The following is an 18,087-nucleotide window of genomic DNA, read 5'->3' on the forward strand; positions in this document are numbered from 1 at the left end:
ATGGGAGCCTGAGAAAATGAAGTAGTAATCTACTTTGCAGACTCTCAAGCAGTGTGCATATGAATATGGGTTTCATCTTCCTGGTCACATTCTTCCCATGCTCTTTAGGTATGATTGTATTCTTCTCTTTTTCAGCTGATGAGACCAAGTCTCAGAGAGAGAGAGAGAGAGAGAGAGAGAGAGAGAGAGAGAGAGAGAGAGAGAGAGAGAGAGAGAGAGAGAGAATGTGTGTACTGGCTCAGAGTGCTGTTGCATGACTGGGCCCTAGTCACTATAGCTGACTCCTTCACGTTCTCACTTCAGGGGGGCCCCCAGCACTGTCCTTGAAGTAACCTTTCCCAGGCTCTCCTGGGTCCGTCTGCCTACCCCTTTACTCAAAACCATCTGTCAGTTACTAAACTTGGCAGCAGATCTGTTCCCCAAGCTGACTGAATGTAACAGCTTTGCCCTTGCTTGCAAAAAGGCAGTGAGTCTTGCTGTCAAGATCTTCGTCTCTGGGAAGTCAAACACCTGTGCCCACCACGTCTGTGAGCAGTACAGAAAGTCACCATCCCATTTTGCAGATGAGGCTCTCAGGGGGCTGCCCCTGTTTCCTGACCAGGGACTGTGCACAGTGCTAACCTGAGGATTATTTGCCTTCCTGGAGGCTTTCAGATACATGGCTGCTCCTTGGTAGAATTCGTGAATGCCTGCTCACTGCTTTCTCAGGATAAGCTCCAGCCTCCCTGGTATGGCATGATCTGGCTCTTGCCAGGCTCTCTGATCTCAGCTTTATAACAATGCAGTCCCACACAGGTTAATGGCAGAGGGGCAGTCTTCTCTCACCTTTCCCTTGTCCCCACTATTCCCTCTGCTTTGGAGGCCACTTCTTGATACTTTGCAAACACCTCCTGTGCTTTATTTAAGTGCCCCGCCATGGACCTCTATAACTCACTCCCTCGAGCCCTCTGCTTTCTGCTTACATTGAAGATCTGAAAATTAGCATCGTCAATAAAAGACCTTTACTACGCCGAGATGTTGTGTGATTTGTGTGCATTTGTCTTTTCCACTCAAGCATGATCTGGTACTCCAATAGATACTTTCCACATCTGTAAGACAGGATTATCTTATTCATTATCTGGCCCTGTTCTGAGGAACAAAGGCTGGGTTGGCTCTGCGTTGCTAAAACTGAATTCAGAAAGAGAAAGCTCAAGGTCACACAGCCAGCAAGTAACATAGAAGGCATTTGACCTTGGGTCTGGCCAGATCCCCAGGCTCTCCTGTTCCACTTGGAGCTGAGAAATGCTAGAAACTCAAGTCTTGTACTGGAAGAACACACAGTTCTGACACCCCCAACAGTTGATATCCACTTTTTTAGGTAGGGATTCGGAGAAGTAAGGAGGCTTACTTGAGGTAACAGCACTCATTCACGACCGTGGAATCCATCTCCCTGTTTATCTCTCCATCTTTCTCTACTTCAGTGTCTGTCCCTTGAGACATCCAGTAATTCATCTTTCCTTGAGGCAGCACAAGGCAGGCACCATTACCCCTGGTTTTCTGCCTATTTATGGTTTGCATTCCATGGGGACACCCCGAGTCAAGCCCCATAGGGCACAGCAGATTTCTTTTCAGTAGTCAAGAGTCCGAGGCTTGGTCCCTTTCCCTAGCCCACCTGGCTCTGGGGAAGTGCAGGTCTGAGGCCTGGAGGGACAGTGGCCGGGATCCTCTGTTCTCTATTCACTGGCTCAGTGACCTTGAGCAGGAAACAGGCCTGAGACGCCTGGTTGTCTCCATCTGGCTGGGACCAGCGTTGTCACTGCCGAGCCGTTAGTGCATCTGCTTCGGGGAGTACAGTGGAGTTCTGTCATCACAGGTATCTGGAAGGGGTGGTGTTAGGGATGGCAAAGTTTAGACTTTCTGAAGGCAGCATGGTTGGAGAAAGCTGACTCTGGATTTGTCTATGGCCCAATTAGCCTTACATTACAAGTGAAAAGGAGCTTTTCACTTTACATCTGTGAAGTGGGCAAAGCCTAGCGTGGAGGCAGAAGAATCAAATTCTGTGAGCCCTCTGATTCCATCATTTGAGGACAATGGGTTTAACACAGTCAGGGAAAGTCTAGAGCGGCTGCTGTTGTGCCCAGCAGATGCCTTTGCTGCCTTGCTTTGGTCTGGTCACTTCATACTCTGGGATGCTGCCTCTGAGCAGAGAACCTTACACAAATCTCTCTGGAGGAGAAATCATGCCCATGGGTGTAAATCATTCTCTAAAAACACATGCGAGCACTCTCTGGTTCTTTCTGTCTTGCCCTAAGAGAAAAAGCACTGCATTGAAGCCAGCACAACTAGGCCTAGATTCCATCGGGCCCCTATGGGTGACTTTGTTTCCCTACCTGTAAAATGGTGCCAGAAGTATTGCAAGTTAGTCCAAATACTGAGTGCACAGTCGTCACTGTGGGTCTGACTTCACTCATTTCGCGTTTGTCTAGTGAGCACCATTGCTGTGCCAGACACTAGCCCTGAGAATATGACAGACTGAACAGATCAGCCCTTTCCCAGAGCATTTGGCCTGGAAGGAAGGCAGATACAGCACACTTAGGCCTCCATCCCTCAAGCTCACAGGCTCAGGAAAGGCAGTTTTCCTTATTCTTCTAGACTCAGCTTCTATTTTGAGGCCACATTCTTTTGGACTTTTGGCTTAATCTCAGTCATTTCCGGCAGGGTTTAGTGATTTGATCAGAGTTCAAATCCTCTTGATAGCATCACCTTTCCATCATTGGCTGCATCCTCTTGATGCTTTAGGCTTTGGTCTCTCCAGGGCCCTTGTTGGTCAGCAACAGGTCAGATCACGTCTCTTCACTGCCAGGTGCTTTATATGTATGAACCATGTCTGCATATCTACCAACTGGATCCTAAAGCCTCACCCACTGTTATTCTTTCCCCCTGGCACATTGTAGCTCGGGGTGCTTTCCAAAGCCAAGAATAAGATATTGACCTGAATGTTCCCAGCTTTAAATCCTACAGTGATTGTCTAGTGATGTTCATGTATATGTGTAAATATAGATTTACCTATAGGTAAATTATTGAAAGCCATGATTAAAACAACACTTATACAGGCTTATTCCATGCCAGGCACTTGGTTTGTATCAACTCATAATCTTTGTGGTAACACATAATAATTATTTCTCCCGCTCTCTCTCGCTTTTCAGACAGGGATTCTCTGTGTAGCCTTAGCTTGTCTGTCCTCGACTTGCTTTGTACACCAGGCTGGCTCCGAACTCAGAGAGATCTGCCTGCCTCTGCCTCCCTGAGTGCTGGGACTGCAGAGTGTGCCACCACGCCCGGCTTTACCCTCTCATTTTTAACTGCTAGGGAAACTGAGGAGTGGAGAGAGTAAGGCCACAGAGCAAGTGAGTGGCTCCCAGGGAGGACTCAAACCTGGAGATTCCAATTTCCATCTGCACATTTAACCCTGAAGTGAAGGCCCAGGTGAGGAACCATGTGTTGCCACGGAGGCCATCTTCTTTCTTGCCACCGAACCTTGGTGTAAGCATTCCTTCACCTTCCTGGAGCCCTTCATCTGCCTCAGCCGTCTTGCTGGCCTTTTCTTCAAGGCCCCTTCTCACCTCTTCCCTCACTAACCTTGGTTGAGTCAAGAGGTTTGCATGGGTCTCTCACTAGGACCTGGACCACTAAGTAAGGACTTGCTGTCTTACTGCGCATGGCTCTGCTGCAAGAACACCGGATTCAGCTTAGAATGCCCAGTTTGCAGAGTGAACGGCTGGGCAGCGCAACTAGTCTTAGGCTTTGTCAGGACTGGTCCATCAATTGCTATTCTTTTTCTCTTTTTCCTTAATGAATATTTAGTTTTATTATTTAAAATTCTATGTACCTCTATGTATCTGTGTGGGTGTGTGCACGTGAGTAAAGGTGCCCCACAGAAGCCAGAGGCATCAAATGCCCCTAGCAATTGCAGGCAGGGTATGAGCCACTTGATGTTGGTGCTGGGAACCAAACTCGGCTTCTCTGAAAGAGCAACATGTGCCCTTAACTGCTGAGCTATCTCTTCAGTCCCATCCCTAGGCATTTCTTAAGCACCTACTATGGCCCAGTCCTGAGCCAAGCATTCTGGGAGAAATAGGGATGATGAAGATAAGGTTTGCTTGGATATAAGGTTGGTCTGGGAAAGCTCATCCTGGACAGCTGGAGACTGGTGCCAGGCGAGACTGTCCGCACTTCACTTTAATTTTAGATCTTTGGCCACTTCCTCTCTCTTCCTTGCCTTCTTGATGTCCTACTTTACCCAATCTTAATGATATCTGCTTAAATAAAAGGACATGGCAAAATCATGGCTAAGTCTGCTGTCACTGGGCCTCTCTCAGCAAGGTGGAGGCACTCTCCTGCTCCCCCCCCCCCAACTTGACAGATTAAATAGCATCCTTCTGTTGAAGTGAGAAACCTGGTCAGAGCAAGCTCTCAACACTTATGGCCAATAGTCAGCTAAAAGTCAAATATAAATTCCAAGTCTGTTCTGTCCCCTGGATTCCTCTGTTCCCTCCGTCCATGCAGTGCTTTTGACTGTGTCCAGGCATAGCACTGCCTCTCCATGCTCGCTTTCTCTCATGCTTCATCTCGCTGCTACCTTCTCTTCACGAGCTGGCCCTCTACCCAGAAACTCTCCAGTCCTAATTTGCCTCTTCAAACCTCCAGGCAACTTAGCTTTCCCTCTTCTAGAAATCATCTTACCAAACTATAAACACAGACACACACACACACAGACACAGACACACACACACACACACACACACAGAGAGGGGGGGGGGGAGGGAGGCATCTCAGATGATTCTTTCTCCTCATATAAGAAGACCAGTTGGCAGTTGAGGTCTAAGGAGATGGATCAGGCACTGCTTGCCTTGCAAGCACAAGGACCTGAGTTTGATTCCTGACATGTGTGAAGTTAGCAGGGGTGTGGGAGATAGAAGGAAGGGTGGGTGGGAAGGGTTCTTGTTCAGTTGACTCTAACTTAGAGCTGAGTGCTAAGTCTAAAATTCACCTTTTCATTGCTCCAAGTCCACCTGGGAATGTGAGCTCTGGATGGCCCTAGCCTGTCTGGCGTGGGTTTCTCTCATTCTTTTATTAGGTGCCTAATTGGCAGCCCAATTAATCTGCTCATCTGTGAAGGAGGTGAGTGCCTCCATTTCCAGAAGCCATTCTCTGAGGCAGCAGAGCCCAGCCCTGAGTGCCGGCTGGCTCCTTGATGGAGGGCTGCCCTGGGAGCCAGGGTCAATTAGCGGACAGATTAAGCAATTATTAGCTCCTAACAAGGGCGCCTGGCATCATTACCCTGCCTGTTTATTGGCAAACTGCAACTCTAATATGAGGACCAACAAATAAATTAGGGCATCTGGTCCACTGCCGCGTCGGTCGAGAAGTAAATGATGTCCAACTGGCCCTCGGCTGCCCATGGACTCTCAGCCTGGGATAATGAAAAGCCCAAGATGTCCCTTGCTGGTCACAGCAGCTTTGGAAGGAGCTCTGAAGCGATTTATCATTCCAAGAGCTAAGTGTCTACTGCTGTGCACATGAATTGTTCTTAGTTACCCTGCTGTCTGCCTCATGCCTGTCTGTCAAGACCTGTAAGGGCCCACTTCGGAGGCTCCCTCTCACCCAGCAGGGGACAAATCCCCTCTGCATTTGGGAGGCTCCTGTCACTTAATGGCATAACACCAATTTCCTGAAATGTTGCAGCACTTTTTTTGACTATTATGCTCAGCTCTCCAATGAAGAAATGGACACATAGGACAGAGGGGAGGGACAAGGCTGAGAGCTGTTTATGTCCCGAACCTCTGCTGTGGATAGATGTAGACCATCACCAGAAGCCTACTAGAGGGGACGCTTAAAGAAGGCACAACCCTGTGGTTATGTGATGAGAGCACCCTCCAGAGCTCGTTGCTGTTAGCTAGTCCCCCTCCCCCTCCACCCACAAGATTCAGCTCAAAGGCTTGGAAACCCTTTCTGCATGAAGTGCTTTTTCTGTTTGCCTCTAGGCCTTAGTAATATGTCTTGAGATCCCCCCCCCCATTTTTTAAAAAACAAAGATACATTTGGCAATCCATTGGGAACCACCTAGACATATATCTGTAATCACATATAGCTGATGACAGAGGCCAAAAGTTACTCTCCATCTTGTCATTTTTTGGACTAAGAAAAATCTCCCCCTGCCCGCCTCCTTGAAACACTTAGCGTCTAACTCAGGTGTGTGTCTCTCTCTTCCCAGGGATCATTGACTTCCTCGTAAGTCAGCATCCAATTGCCCGTGTCCTACGAGAACACCTGGTCTTCAAGATTGCACCAATGCTCAACCCTGACGGAGTCTTCTTGGGCAACTACAGGTGAGGGATGGGGGACAATGTTTGGAAGCCGGAAGTCACAGGATGGAGGTATGGAAACAAGAAAAAAACCAAGTAATAAACTTTGGAGAAAGACTTTCCAGGCTAACCATTAGAGGAAGTTTAAAAATTACAGGAAATTTTGCTCCACCTCCTGAGTGCAGCTAATGTCCTTGGCTATTTTTAGACAACTACCCAAAGTCACTTGCTGGAGTCTTCTGAGCAGACTGCTGAACTTAGAGCCAGCAGAACTAATCTGAATTTTAGCACCTACTTCCTCCATGACCTCGAGGGATTCACTCTTCCTCTTTGATGCCCAATTTCTCTTGTGTAAGAGACAGTAATTCCCCAGCAGGGTGGTTGTATCAGAAGGAACTACGGCGAGGAATGTGCTTCGCAGACTCTCAGATGGTGGTTGCCATGCTCCCTGGTACATTACTGTGTTTCTCCCTGAAGGTCATTAATGCAGGAGAATAGCAGCTTGGCTCATGTGGACATTCCACACTCCCACTCATGTGCCATATCTTGTTCTTTCTCCTGTCGTAGAATCATCATTTACAGCCTAAAGTTCCACTGCCCAGGGGATCATTTGCCAAAAGAACATTGAGTCCTCAGGGATAGACAGTCTTATTACCCTTATTTCACAGCTGAGGCAACTGACTTGCTCAAAGCCACATAGCCATAGATAATTGACTGTCTGACTTCACTGCCCAAATGGTACGACTTTAGCTTCGAGCAGGTCCACAAACCTCAAGACAACAGCCAACCTCCCTTGTTTTGTGCGTAAGGCTTTGTGTGAGCTGGTGCCTCGTTATGCACTGACTTTAGTCTGCCTCGCTCTCATCCTTCTCAGATATTCCTCTAACTTCTCCTAGCAAAGCCTGTTGCCCTAGATGCTTATGTTGGCTCTCCGTCCTTTCCCTCCATGACAGGCCCCTCTTTGTAGAACTGTGTGGCGCCCGTGCCACTGCAGTACCGAGTCGAGGGTGAGGGGCTGCGGATTTAACTCATGCACACACACACACACACACAATGACACAGCGGGTCCTTCATGCTAAGAGAGCAGCAGCTGCAGCAGCAGCCATGGCAGCAGTTTATTCTTCATCTCCAGGGTTCCAAAGAGCCTTCTCATAGGCAGCCAAACAGGAATCCTCCTCCCAGGTGAAATCCCTCAAGAGGTGATTGCACACAGGAGGAAAAGTCTCGAGGAAGGGAGGGGCGCGTTCTCAGAGCAGTAAACACGACTAGCTGACCAAGATAAACACAGACGTGGAAGCTGCTAGAAAAAGGACATGAAACAGCAAGACAGGCAGGCAGCCCAGTCGGGCCTGGTTCCTACAGAACTGTCTTATCCCTGATTCACTCAGCAGCTCTCTCGGCAACTCATCTTGCATCCGTCTTCTAGAAATCATCCCCCCAAGTTCCTCCAAAGAAATGGCAACTCCCTTCTGGGTTCCCACAGGCCTGGTTATTGAGATAGGAATAAGAAGCCAATCGATCATGAGGACTCATTACTACTGCTTTGAAGGGTATTCATAAGCCTCACCAGACTTCAGGTCACCAGAAGATAGGACAGACTGTGGGTCCTCAATGTCCAGCAGTAGCCATTAGCTGAACAAGTGTTTGATGAATGTAAATGAATGAAAGGGATGGCTTTAGTGATGAAGAGAGAAAATGGATGGTACTTTCCCCCAAGACCCTCGGCTGCATTCAGATAGAAGATCTCCCCACAATCAGTTAGGCCCATTTTACACGGGGCTGCTTTGCTACTCTCTAAAACCATGAAAATTGGGTCCAGAGGGGCTCTCTGGCACCCCTGGGTCTGAGAGAGACCCATGGGATGCATGAAGCTTTCATTAAAGTCAATTTTGCTTCTTCTCTTAATTGGCTGGAGTGATGGCTCATTAGCATCTGCAGGTTTTATGGCTTGTTGCAGGCCCGAGCATAATCCCAGTGTACCATCCCCAGACAGAGTGCGCGGTTAGTGATGATAGTGGTGGAAAGACCATTTGATTTATGTTAACATTCCTGTTTAATTACAAAAGCTGCAGTGGTCAGAGAGAGGTCAATTCTGCCACTCTAACATGCCTATTTATGTCATCATCTGCTGTCCAGGGGATGGTTAGCTAGAAATAGGTCCATGACCTTGGTCAACATGGCTCTTTTCTCTTGGCTTCAGATGGCCAGGGAGTGGGAGGGGGGATTAGATGCTTTCTATACATCTTCAAGGTCCAGATAGCTAAGGGCAGGAAGCTCCAACCCTCAGAAATGGTTTCACGGTGAAGTTTCAACTCCCGATATTTTCCTGGTGAGAAAATATAAATTCTTTCTCATTATGAGAGTTGCAAAAAGTCTAGCCACAGCATTAAATTGTGTTATTAAAACATATCTGGGGAGCAAGAAAGGAGCCTGTTGATCACGAGAACTCATTCCTATAGCTTTGGAATGGGAGAAAGAAGAATAAAGACTCAAAATTTCTGGTCTCAAGGTGCCCTAGAGGTCCCTGAGCCAGTCTCTCCCACGCCCTCGCTCTCTCTGTAACACTATTTCTTGGGTTTGGTGTGGCCATCTAAGGTATGTTGCAGGAAAATCAATCAAATGAGTTTAGGAAATGCTAACCTCAGTGCAGTTAAACCCAGTTTTTTTACAATAAGACTCTTTGGGATGTGGCATGTGGTCATGAATACAAGCAGTCCCAAAAGAGAAATAGAGACCTCGGTGTTTCTGAAAGGTAAGTGCAGTGGTCCGTACAGTCTGTCACCTGTGTTAGGTTTATGAAACATTCTGGTAAATGCCATCCCAAGAAGTCTGCTTGCTGACTCAGTGGTCTGTCAAACCCTCACACATATTTCATTTAATCCTCACCGCTCTGAAGGGAGGGCTCTGCTAGGGTTTTTTTCTGCTCAGAAATATAAAAAGCCAGTCAAACTAGCTTCACAGAGCAGGGCTGGTTGTGAGGGAGGGAGCGAGAGAGGTAGGCTGGCCCTTAGAACTATAGAGCAATAAACAAACCCAGATTTCACAGGGTACTGGTGAGATCACAGACACAGGGCAGAACACAGGCAGCCATGTCTCTGCTCCCTTCTCATGCCCTTTTGGCTTTCATTCTCTCAACATCTCCCTCTGGATGTGCGATGCCCTGAAGAAGCTAAAGAGTCTCCCTCCAATCTGTGCCCAGTGCAGGGGCCGTTCTCTCTCTCTCTCTCTCTCTCTCTCTCTCTCTCTCTCTCTCTCTCTCTCTCTCTCTCTCTCTCTCTCTCTCTCTCTCTCTCTCTCTCTCTCTCTCTCTCTCTCTCTCATCATTTGTCATGGGAAATGAAAGAGTTATGAGGCCTTTTGGAGATAATATTCTTAAAGCACACTACTGGACACATTGTAAGTTCTAAATAAAAATCGGTTCTCCTTACCCTCCTTCCACATTAAGCAAGCATGTGATCTAATATAGAAAAAAAGTCTATTCTCTTAGTTTTATCAGCTCAGCTTATATATTTAATAGCATAACACCTACACTATGGTACTAATAGTCAAGTAGAGAGGGTTAATATATAACCTGGGGGTGTGCCTTAGCTGGTAGATTCATTGCCTAGCACTCACAGATCCCTGGGTTCAGTGCCCATCACCACATAAAACCAGACATAGTGGCACATGCCTATAATCCTAGCACTAACAACGTGGAGTCAGGAAAGTCAGAAATTCAAGGTCATCTTTGGTATACAGTGAGTTTGAGGGCAGCTTGAGCTTTGAGAGAGAAGGAGAGAGAGAGAGAGAGAGAGAGAGAGAGAGAGAGAGAGAGAGAGAGAGAGAGAGAGATATGCACACATACTTTACCCTAGAACATAATAGCAGCAGATGGTTGCTATACTATTCTGGGAATATTCATTATGTTAAAGAGCAGCAGAGTCTACTAGCTAGATTACTGTGTATGGTCCCAGATGACTAGGGCTGGGCTAAGAGTATATGTGGCCTATATTAAAGTTTATATCACGGTATTCAGTAACCACAGTGTATTCTACAACAGCTCTTACAATTGTTGTATTAGATGATATGACAATACCTAACCCTTATTGTGTATAATAGAAACATAAGAAAGCATGCACTCTACCTTGCTCGCAACACTTCAATTCCATGTTCCCTCTCCCCATGCAGGTGTTAGGTCTCAAGCTAATTCGCAGGAAGGCCTTCCCAGCACCAACAATAGTCGGTGGGCTCCCCACTGCATTCTCTCATAGCACCTCGCATTGTCCCGCACTGATTCGCAATCATGTATAAATGTGACTTTGTCTAATGTTGTCTCCACTTTCACACTGTAAACCAATTGTCAGGACTTTGTCTGCTTTGCTCCCTGTCAAGCCTGTCATGGCGGCTAACACAGAACGGGCCCTTTATCTCCATTTTCTGAATGAACAAATAAACCAAGCAGTGGTAATGTAGCAATGGTGCTGCAACACAAAACTAAAATCCCCAGTAGAGTAACTCGGGCCAGATACTGTCAGCCTCTGACCCCATCTGTTTAATCTCATCCTGTTATGACACGAATGCTCGTGTAGCCTAACAGGCTGAGTTGCTGTTAGGACTTAACAGATCCTGGATTCTCAGGCACCGCTTTGTTACTTTGTCGAGCCCCCGCGCTTTAAAAGGCAGTTAAACACCACACTTGGTCAGAACAACAATTGGAGAAAGGGAAGTCAGTTTTTATTACATCCATTAGAGAAAATGAGAGACTGAGCCTAAGAAGGTGAAGAGCCACTGGCAAGGCTCCAGGCTTGCATCTGGGCCTCTAAGTCTTTTACCAGCCTTAGGTGGAAGCAGAGCATAGGCAGTTTCCTTCCCTCAGCCTCCAGGGCTTGTTGTCCTTGGACAACAGAAATTTCACTCCAAGCCTCGGTTTCCCTCCAGACGTCTAGAAAGAACTAAATGTAGTAAAAAGACTGCTCTCATTACCTAGTAGATGCTCTGGGGAAAGGCTGTACTGGGAGAAGCATGCCCATCCCTAGGAATGAACCTGGGGAATAGTGATGCCAAGTGAAGTAAACCAGCCACAAGAAGACCAATACTGTGATCCTACTTATATGTGGTACTTGAAGTAGTCGCTCCAGTTGAAAGCACCGTGATGGTTGCCTGGAGCATGGGAAGGGGAGAAGGGGAAGCCGCTGTGCAGGGGTTAACAGGTCTACAGTTTCAGGGACAGGTGATAGTGCTGATGGCAACATAATATAAGGGTGTTTAACGCCATTAAGCCTCACAGGTCCCCTGATTAATATGGTAAATTTTATGTTATATTGTATTTTACCACATTAAAAAAATAAATAAAACAAAGACCCAGCATGGCTACTGATTTTGCAATGTTGATGTTTTCAAAGATTTCCAAGGGTATCTGGTAACTCATGTTTTGAGGGATAGAAATTGTAGCTTCCAGCATCACAGAGCCAAGGAGCTGCAAGTGGCTGTCAGGCCGTTGAGGTGGGGGGCCATAGGCAGATCTGCTTAGAATCAGTAAGCAGTTCTCAGCGACTAACAGAACACAGGGCTTGGCATGGTGACCGAGCCCTCCTCCATTCCCATAGCTTCCTCTGCAGAAAAAGGCAGCCCTACCCACCCCTGCACCCCACTGTGTTTCCTGAGCACTGGTAATGCCTTGCCTCTGAAAAACAGACTTTCCATCTCCATATGACAATATGAAATTCTTTGTTGGGTTTGCATTTCTTAATTAGGTGTTTGTCATTGTGTATTCCATAGAGCCACGTATAAGTAAACAGTCATAGACCTTGGAATAAATTTATTGGTTTTATTTATGTTTCTGGGCATAAAAATCTATAATTACCAGGTACAGCCTCAGTATAACTGGTATTTAATGACAATTACTTTTTGTTACCATAGAAATGAGTCCAAAGTAGTTACCCATAATTTCTCATTTCCCAAACCTCACACATGCTGAATTGCAATATTACCATAGTAATTGCCTATTAGTCATCATAAAATACGCAGTTACCCAAAAGATAGCAGGATGCTGTGAAATTTCTCATCTTCTGAAGACCTCAGTGATTCTTAGGCGTGTGGAGGGTGGGGGTAGAACAGACCTCTCTGAGTGGTGCGGAAATGATTCCGCTTTATGGCCCAGCACTACAGACCCTGCAGGAGAAGTAGATGCTATAGGAGCTGCAGAGACTTGGGGTCAGTATGCCTTTCGGCCCTGGCAATCCTACTGTAGCAAAGATGCTTCCGTGCAGTAAATTCAGTCTCAGCTACATTTGCTGGGGGCTTGCTGGGTGTTAGTGCCCCGTGCTTGAGAAAGCAGAAGGCACTAGCCAGATACAGCCCTTGCTAATAAGAAGCCTGGTGTTTATAAGAGGGAAAGTACCTACTAAGTGTGCATCCTAGGTGTTTTCTCATTCAGTTCTGACAAAAGCCCTGGGAGGGAGTTGATTTGACATCCCCACTTTAAGCAGAGAAGTGGAGTGAGGCACAGAGGTGCTAAAAAGCCTATCCTAGGTTCCCTGGCACAAAAGGTCACCCACATTAGTGTACCCAGGAGAAAAGCCCTTCAGTTCTGACCTTGTGCTGCTATACTGTCTCTTTAAGCTAGAGAGCTTCCTTCTGATTCCGAGTTTAAAGAACGAGGGGCCCAGAGAGAGAGAGAGAGAGAGAGAGAGAGAGAGAGAGAGAGAGAGAGAGAGAGAGAGCACTCAGCAGTTAAGAGCCTTTACTGCTCTTACAGAGAGGACCTGGATTTGGTTCACAGCACTCACCCATGGTGGACTTACAACCATCTGTAACTCCAATTCTAAGGAATCCGACACTTGAGTTCTTTATGACCACTATAGGCTCCTGCCCACTTATGGTGCAAAAAAAACCTCATGTATGCTCGCATACATACAGGTAAAAAATGTTAAGAATGGGTGCTCTTAAGATCAGTAAGCAATTCTCGGTGAGTTACAGAGTACAAGGTTTTGCACGCAGACTGAGGGAGTTGCACACTCTCCTTGCCACCCTCCTCCATTCTTAGAACTTCTTCAGAAAGGAGTCACAATAGGGTGCTATGGAGAAGAACAAAACAGCAGTAAATACAGCAGTGAGGCAGAAATGCCAGGGAAGTATTTCTAACACACACACACACACACAGACACACACACACACACACACACACACACACACACACACACAGACACACACACAGACACACACACACACACACACACACACAATCTAGAGGAGGAATGAAGGACATTCTAAGCTGTCCAAAGTCAAATGGAAGGTAAAATCAAATGTATAAAGTGCAAAATAATGTTCATGTTCTATTCATTCTGTGTCAGTATCAAAACTTCACTGTTTCCATTGAGCTAGAGATGGAGACAATGTTCTATAGCAGGCTGGCTGAGAAACCTGCCAGGTCTTCTTTCTCTCCCTTTCCTGTTTCATAGCATCACCGACAAACATCTGGTGCAGTGCCTTGCCCAGGGCAGGGGCCCCTCACCAGCATCTTTGAGGGCTGCTGACGTGTCCTCCTGACCATAGAAGCTCAGGCACAGTGACTGCCCACATTCCAAGGCATCACCAGAGCTGGCGCTCCTTCTGCCTGTTAGAGAGGACTTCCTGTTCAAGGTCACTATTTGGTGACTCACTCTGGTCCACGTTACTATCTACAGCAGCCATTAAGTTTTTGAAGATGTGTGTGAGGTGTGTGTGTGTGTGTGTGTGTGTGTGTGTGTGTGTGTGTGTGTGTTTCCTTTTCCCCCTTTCCCACCAATGTCAGCTCCTGCTCTGTAGGCTGAAGTCCTCAGGGCCTTTCAACTTGCATAGAATCTCACACCCTGCCTTTCCGGCTTTCCTCCAAACACATGGCAGATGTTTGCCACTGTTCGCCTTGAGGCATGGCGTCTAGAACTGAATGATGATGACAATGGTGATAGTGGTGATAACTGGCATGTCTTACTTCTTCCGGACCTGGCACTGTTCCCAGGACTTTGCATTTATTGTTTCATTTAACCATTAGCACAACTGCACCATTATTTCCTATTGACAGATGAGGAAACTGAGGTACAATTATGGAACTCTCTCTAGCACACTGGTCTAATTAGTGGAATAGGACTGGGAAGGGTCTATCACAGCCTCATTCTGGGGCCCACACTTCTGACAGCCCATATGCACTTGTCTATCTAGCATTGGATGCTCCTTCACCTACCTCTTTACCTAAATCCATCGCCTTGCATTTCTTTGGCCGAGTCACAACCCTCCCGTCTTTTTGTAGAGCCTTTTGAGAAGCCTGTGGCAGAGACAGAGTAGGAGTTTAAGTTCCTTCCTCAGGAAAAGCGATCAGGTCATAGAGAAAGTAGGTAACACGTTGAAGGTCATAACAGTCACATACCTCAGATACAGCCTGAACAATGGCCAAGGAGAGACAGATCCTTACGTCCCAGAGACTCTCCTGCTTTATATAACCTAAATGATGATATTACGGAGGCTGAAAGGACACTTGGGCCCTTGGTGTAATCGGGTGTCTAGCCCAGAAGTGCACACCACCAAAACCAATTATTCAAATGAGCTTCCCAGCCAAGTTCCTCAGAAAGGGCCAGATGGCTGGATGTCTGTGGAAGCAGACTCCTCTCTCTGTCCTACAAGCCGCCGAATCACATTTCAAAGTTGGAGATGATAGCAAGTTTTTTTCTTCCTCCATTTATGTATTTATTTATTTAACCACTTTACATCCTGATAACAGCCCCTTCCCTCCTCTCCTTCCAGTCCCACGTCCCATGTCCCACGTCCCCCACCTCTCCTCCCCTTGCCCCTCTGCTTCCTTCCAGAGAAGCGGATGCCTGCAGTTGGTTCCAATTCACCCTGATATCTCAAGTCATTGCAGGACTAAGCAATCCTTTCCCGCCCGCCTGGGAGTGACAAGGCAGCTCAGCCAAGGGAAAAGTGACCCTGTGGTGGGTAGCTCCTACTCCTGATGTTAGGGAACCCACATGATGACTGTTGGCTCAGTTTATTAACAATTAAACTTTATTATACAACCCAACTAGTGACTATCCAAACAGTCTACTCTCTCTGTACCCTGCAACTTGGAAGTTGCCTGCCAGCACTTCCTTTATTAGATAGATTTTCCTTCTTGGGTCTCTGATGGGATTGAAGACTAGATAGCCACAGTGTTACTAAAAGCTTTAGTAGATTAATAATTACAATTTCTCATAAAAGAAAAGGACTCTCTTTGGTAGGATAGTGGTATACTTTCCCTTAGGTTAACAAACATAAAAGGACTTTGTTATGTTCTTGATTCCTGATGAGTATGTATATATGTATATATGTATATATGTGTATATAGTTCTTAATTTTTTAGAGAGAAGGGTGAGGTATAGGAAAGATTAAGCTTTGTCTCAGGTGGAAGCAGTCTTGGCGGGCTTTACCCTTGAGGCACACCATGAATACCTTGTGAGAGACTGTTTGGAGCCTTCCTGGGCTTGGAATTCAGGAAGCCTACCTAGGAACCCCACCGTGGCTATTGTTTTCCTAATTGACCCTCGAAGGGAGAAGGGACCGCCCTTTGCATATGACTGGGAAGAGGTAGGAGGAGAGAGGAAGAAGGCTCAGGAGAGAGGAAAGGACCGGACCAGCTCGTGGGACGGAGACACCTAAGGACCCGTCCTGCCGAACGGATTCCAGGAGGTTTTAATCTTCTGTCCCTTTAACCTTTTTTTCCTTCTTGTATATGCTAGTTGGGTTGTATAATAAAGTTTAATTGTTAATAAACTGAGCCAACAGATGACCAAGCTGCACATTTGCTACATATGTATAGGAAGTCTAGGCTCTGTCCATGCAAGCTCTTTGGTTGGTGGGTCAGTCTTCATGAGCCCCAATCGGCCCAGGTTAGATTACTCTGTAGGTTTTCTTGTGATGTCCTTGACCCTTCCTCTCTATCCTTTTTCCCACTCTTGCACAGCACTCCCCAAGCTTGGCCCATGGCTTGGCCTTGGGTCTCTGCATATCTCTCCATCAGCTGCCAAATGAAGCCTCTCAGAAGACAGGTATGCTAGACTCCTGTCTGCGAGCATAGCAGAGTATCATTAATAGTGACTGCCCTCTCCCATAGGGTGGGTCTCAAGCTGGGGCCAGTCACTGGTTTGCCATTCTCTCAATGTCGGCTCCATCTTTGTCCCTATGCTTTTCATAGACAAGAGACATTTGGGCCAAAGGTTTAATGTGTGGGTTGGTGTCCTCCTCCCTCTCCTGGAAGTCCCACCTGGCTACCAGAGGTGCCGACTTTATTCTCATTAACACCTGTTGCTTTGAGTCTCAGTTAGGGTCACCCCCATAGACTCCCAGGGGCCTCCCCTGTCCCAGAAAAGACCCCCCCATGGATTTCTGTCCTTTCTCCCAGTTCTTTGCCTCACCCACCCTCCTGCTCTCTCTGCCCACCTGATCCCCACTCCCATTATCCTCCCCAACCCATCTCCCACCCAGTTCTCTCCCTCCGTCTACTTCAGATGCTTATTGTATTTCCTGTTCTGAGTGAGATTCAGCCATCTTCTCTTGGGCTTTCTTTAGCGTCTTTGGGTCTGTGGATTGTAGCATTGGACTATATGTACTATATGTACCATATATAAGTGAGTACATACCATACCATGCATGTCTTTCTGGGTCTGGGTTACCTAGCTCAGGATGTTCTTTTCTAGTTCCATCCATTTGCTTACAAATTTTACGATTTCCTTGTTTTAATAGCTGCATAGTATTCCATTGTGTAAATGTACCATGTTTTCTTTATCTGCTCTTCAGTTGAGGGGCATCTAGGTTGTTTCCAGTCTCTGGCTATTACAAATAAGGCTGCAATGAACATAGTTGAGCAAGTGTCCTTGTGGTATGGTGGAGCATCTTTTGGGTGGAGTGGTATAGCAAGGTCTTGAGGTAGATCTATTTCCAATTTTCTAAGAAACCTCCAGATTGATTTCCACAATGGTTGTATAAGTGTGCACCCCCACCGGCAATGGAGGAGTGTTCCCCTTGTTCCACATACTCGGCAGCATGTCCCTGCACCACATAGAGGCACCAGCTAAGACGACAATGGGGGCTAATGAGCAGTCCAGGCTTACTAAGCCTTGAGACTCAATGAGAGCTTTATCAGCCATTTTATGGAGTGTCTCCTTTCTGCGATTAGCGTGTAAGCCTTATCCATGCTTACCTTGCCTGGTTTACAGACAGGCACAGGATAAGAAGTGTAACACATACCTCATACACATACACCCCAGGTGTGTAACACATCCTCAACCTAGGTGGTCTCTGCAGCACCCACATGCACAGTGCCACTTGGTCCTCACAGCAACCCTCTAAAGAGAGAAAAAATCATCATTTTTCTGTCCAGGGAAAGTCACATCACAAAAGTAATGGGCAGATAAGCTGATCTTTTCCTAAGCAGCATGGATCCTATGTCCATATTTGGATTCCAGGTCCTTAAAACAGGTATGTGAGGGCCGTGGCAACTCCCACATGGGAGAGACATGAAGGTCTCCTTCCTCATGCTTCTTCTGCCCCATGTCACCCAAGAAATTGTAATAACTAATTCCTTGCTTCAAGGCCAGTCATCTCCTTGGGAAAGTGTCACCCTTCAGGATTTAAAATAAAAAAGGGGTAAACCCATTATTAGTGTCCTTATGGAGGAAAAAAAAATCACCTTGATCCTGCAATAAACTTTCAATCCTACTATCACATTGCCCATGACCTTGGCAAATCCTGTCTT

At 46.7% G+C, this 18,087-nt stretch overlaps 1 protein-coding gene across 6 annotated transcripts in view; it reads left to right on the plus strand.

Moving 5' to 3' along the window:
* Positions 1-18,087, plus strand: part of LOC311600411 (BEN domain-containing protein 5) — a 1,156,253-nt gene that overhangs the window by 1,039,391 nt on the left and 98,775 nt on the right. For all 6 annotated transcript variants that reach the window (XM_084787055.1, XM_084787054.1, XM_084787050.1 and 3 more), the window contains one exon: positions 6,254-6,368. In XM_084787055.1, coding sequence (XP_084643181.1) covers positions 6,254-6,368 — 115 coding nt within the window. The remainder of the gene's footprint in view (positions 1-6,253; positions 6,369-18,087) is intronic.

Source organism: Acomys minous (genome assembly GCF_964271855.1).
Source record: "Acomys minous genome assembly, chromosome: 6".
NCBI classification, from domain to species: Eukaryota; Metazoa; Chordata; class Mammalia; order Rodentia; family Muridae; genus Acomys; species Acomys minous.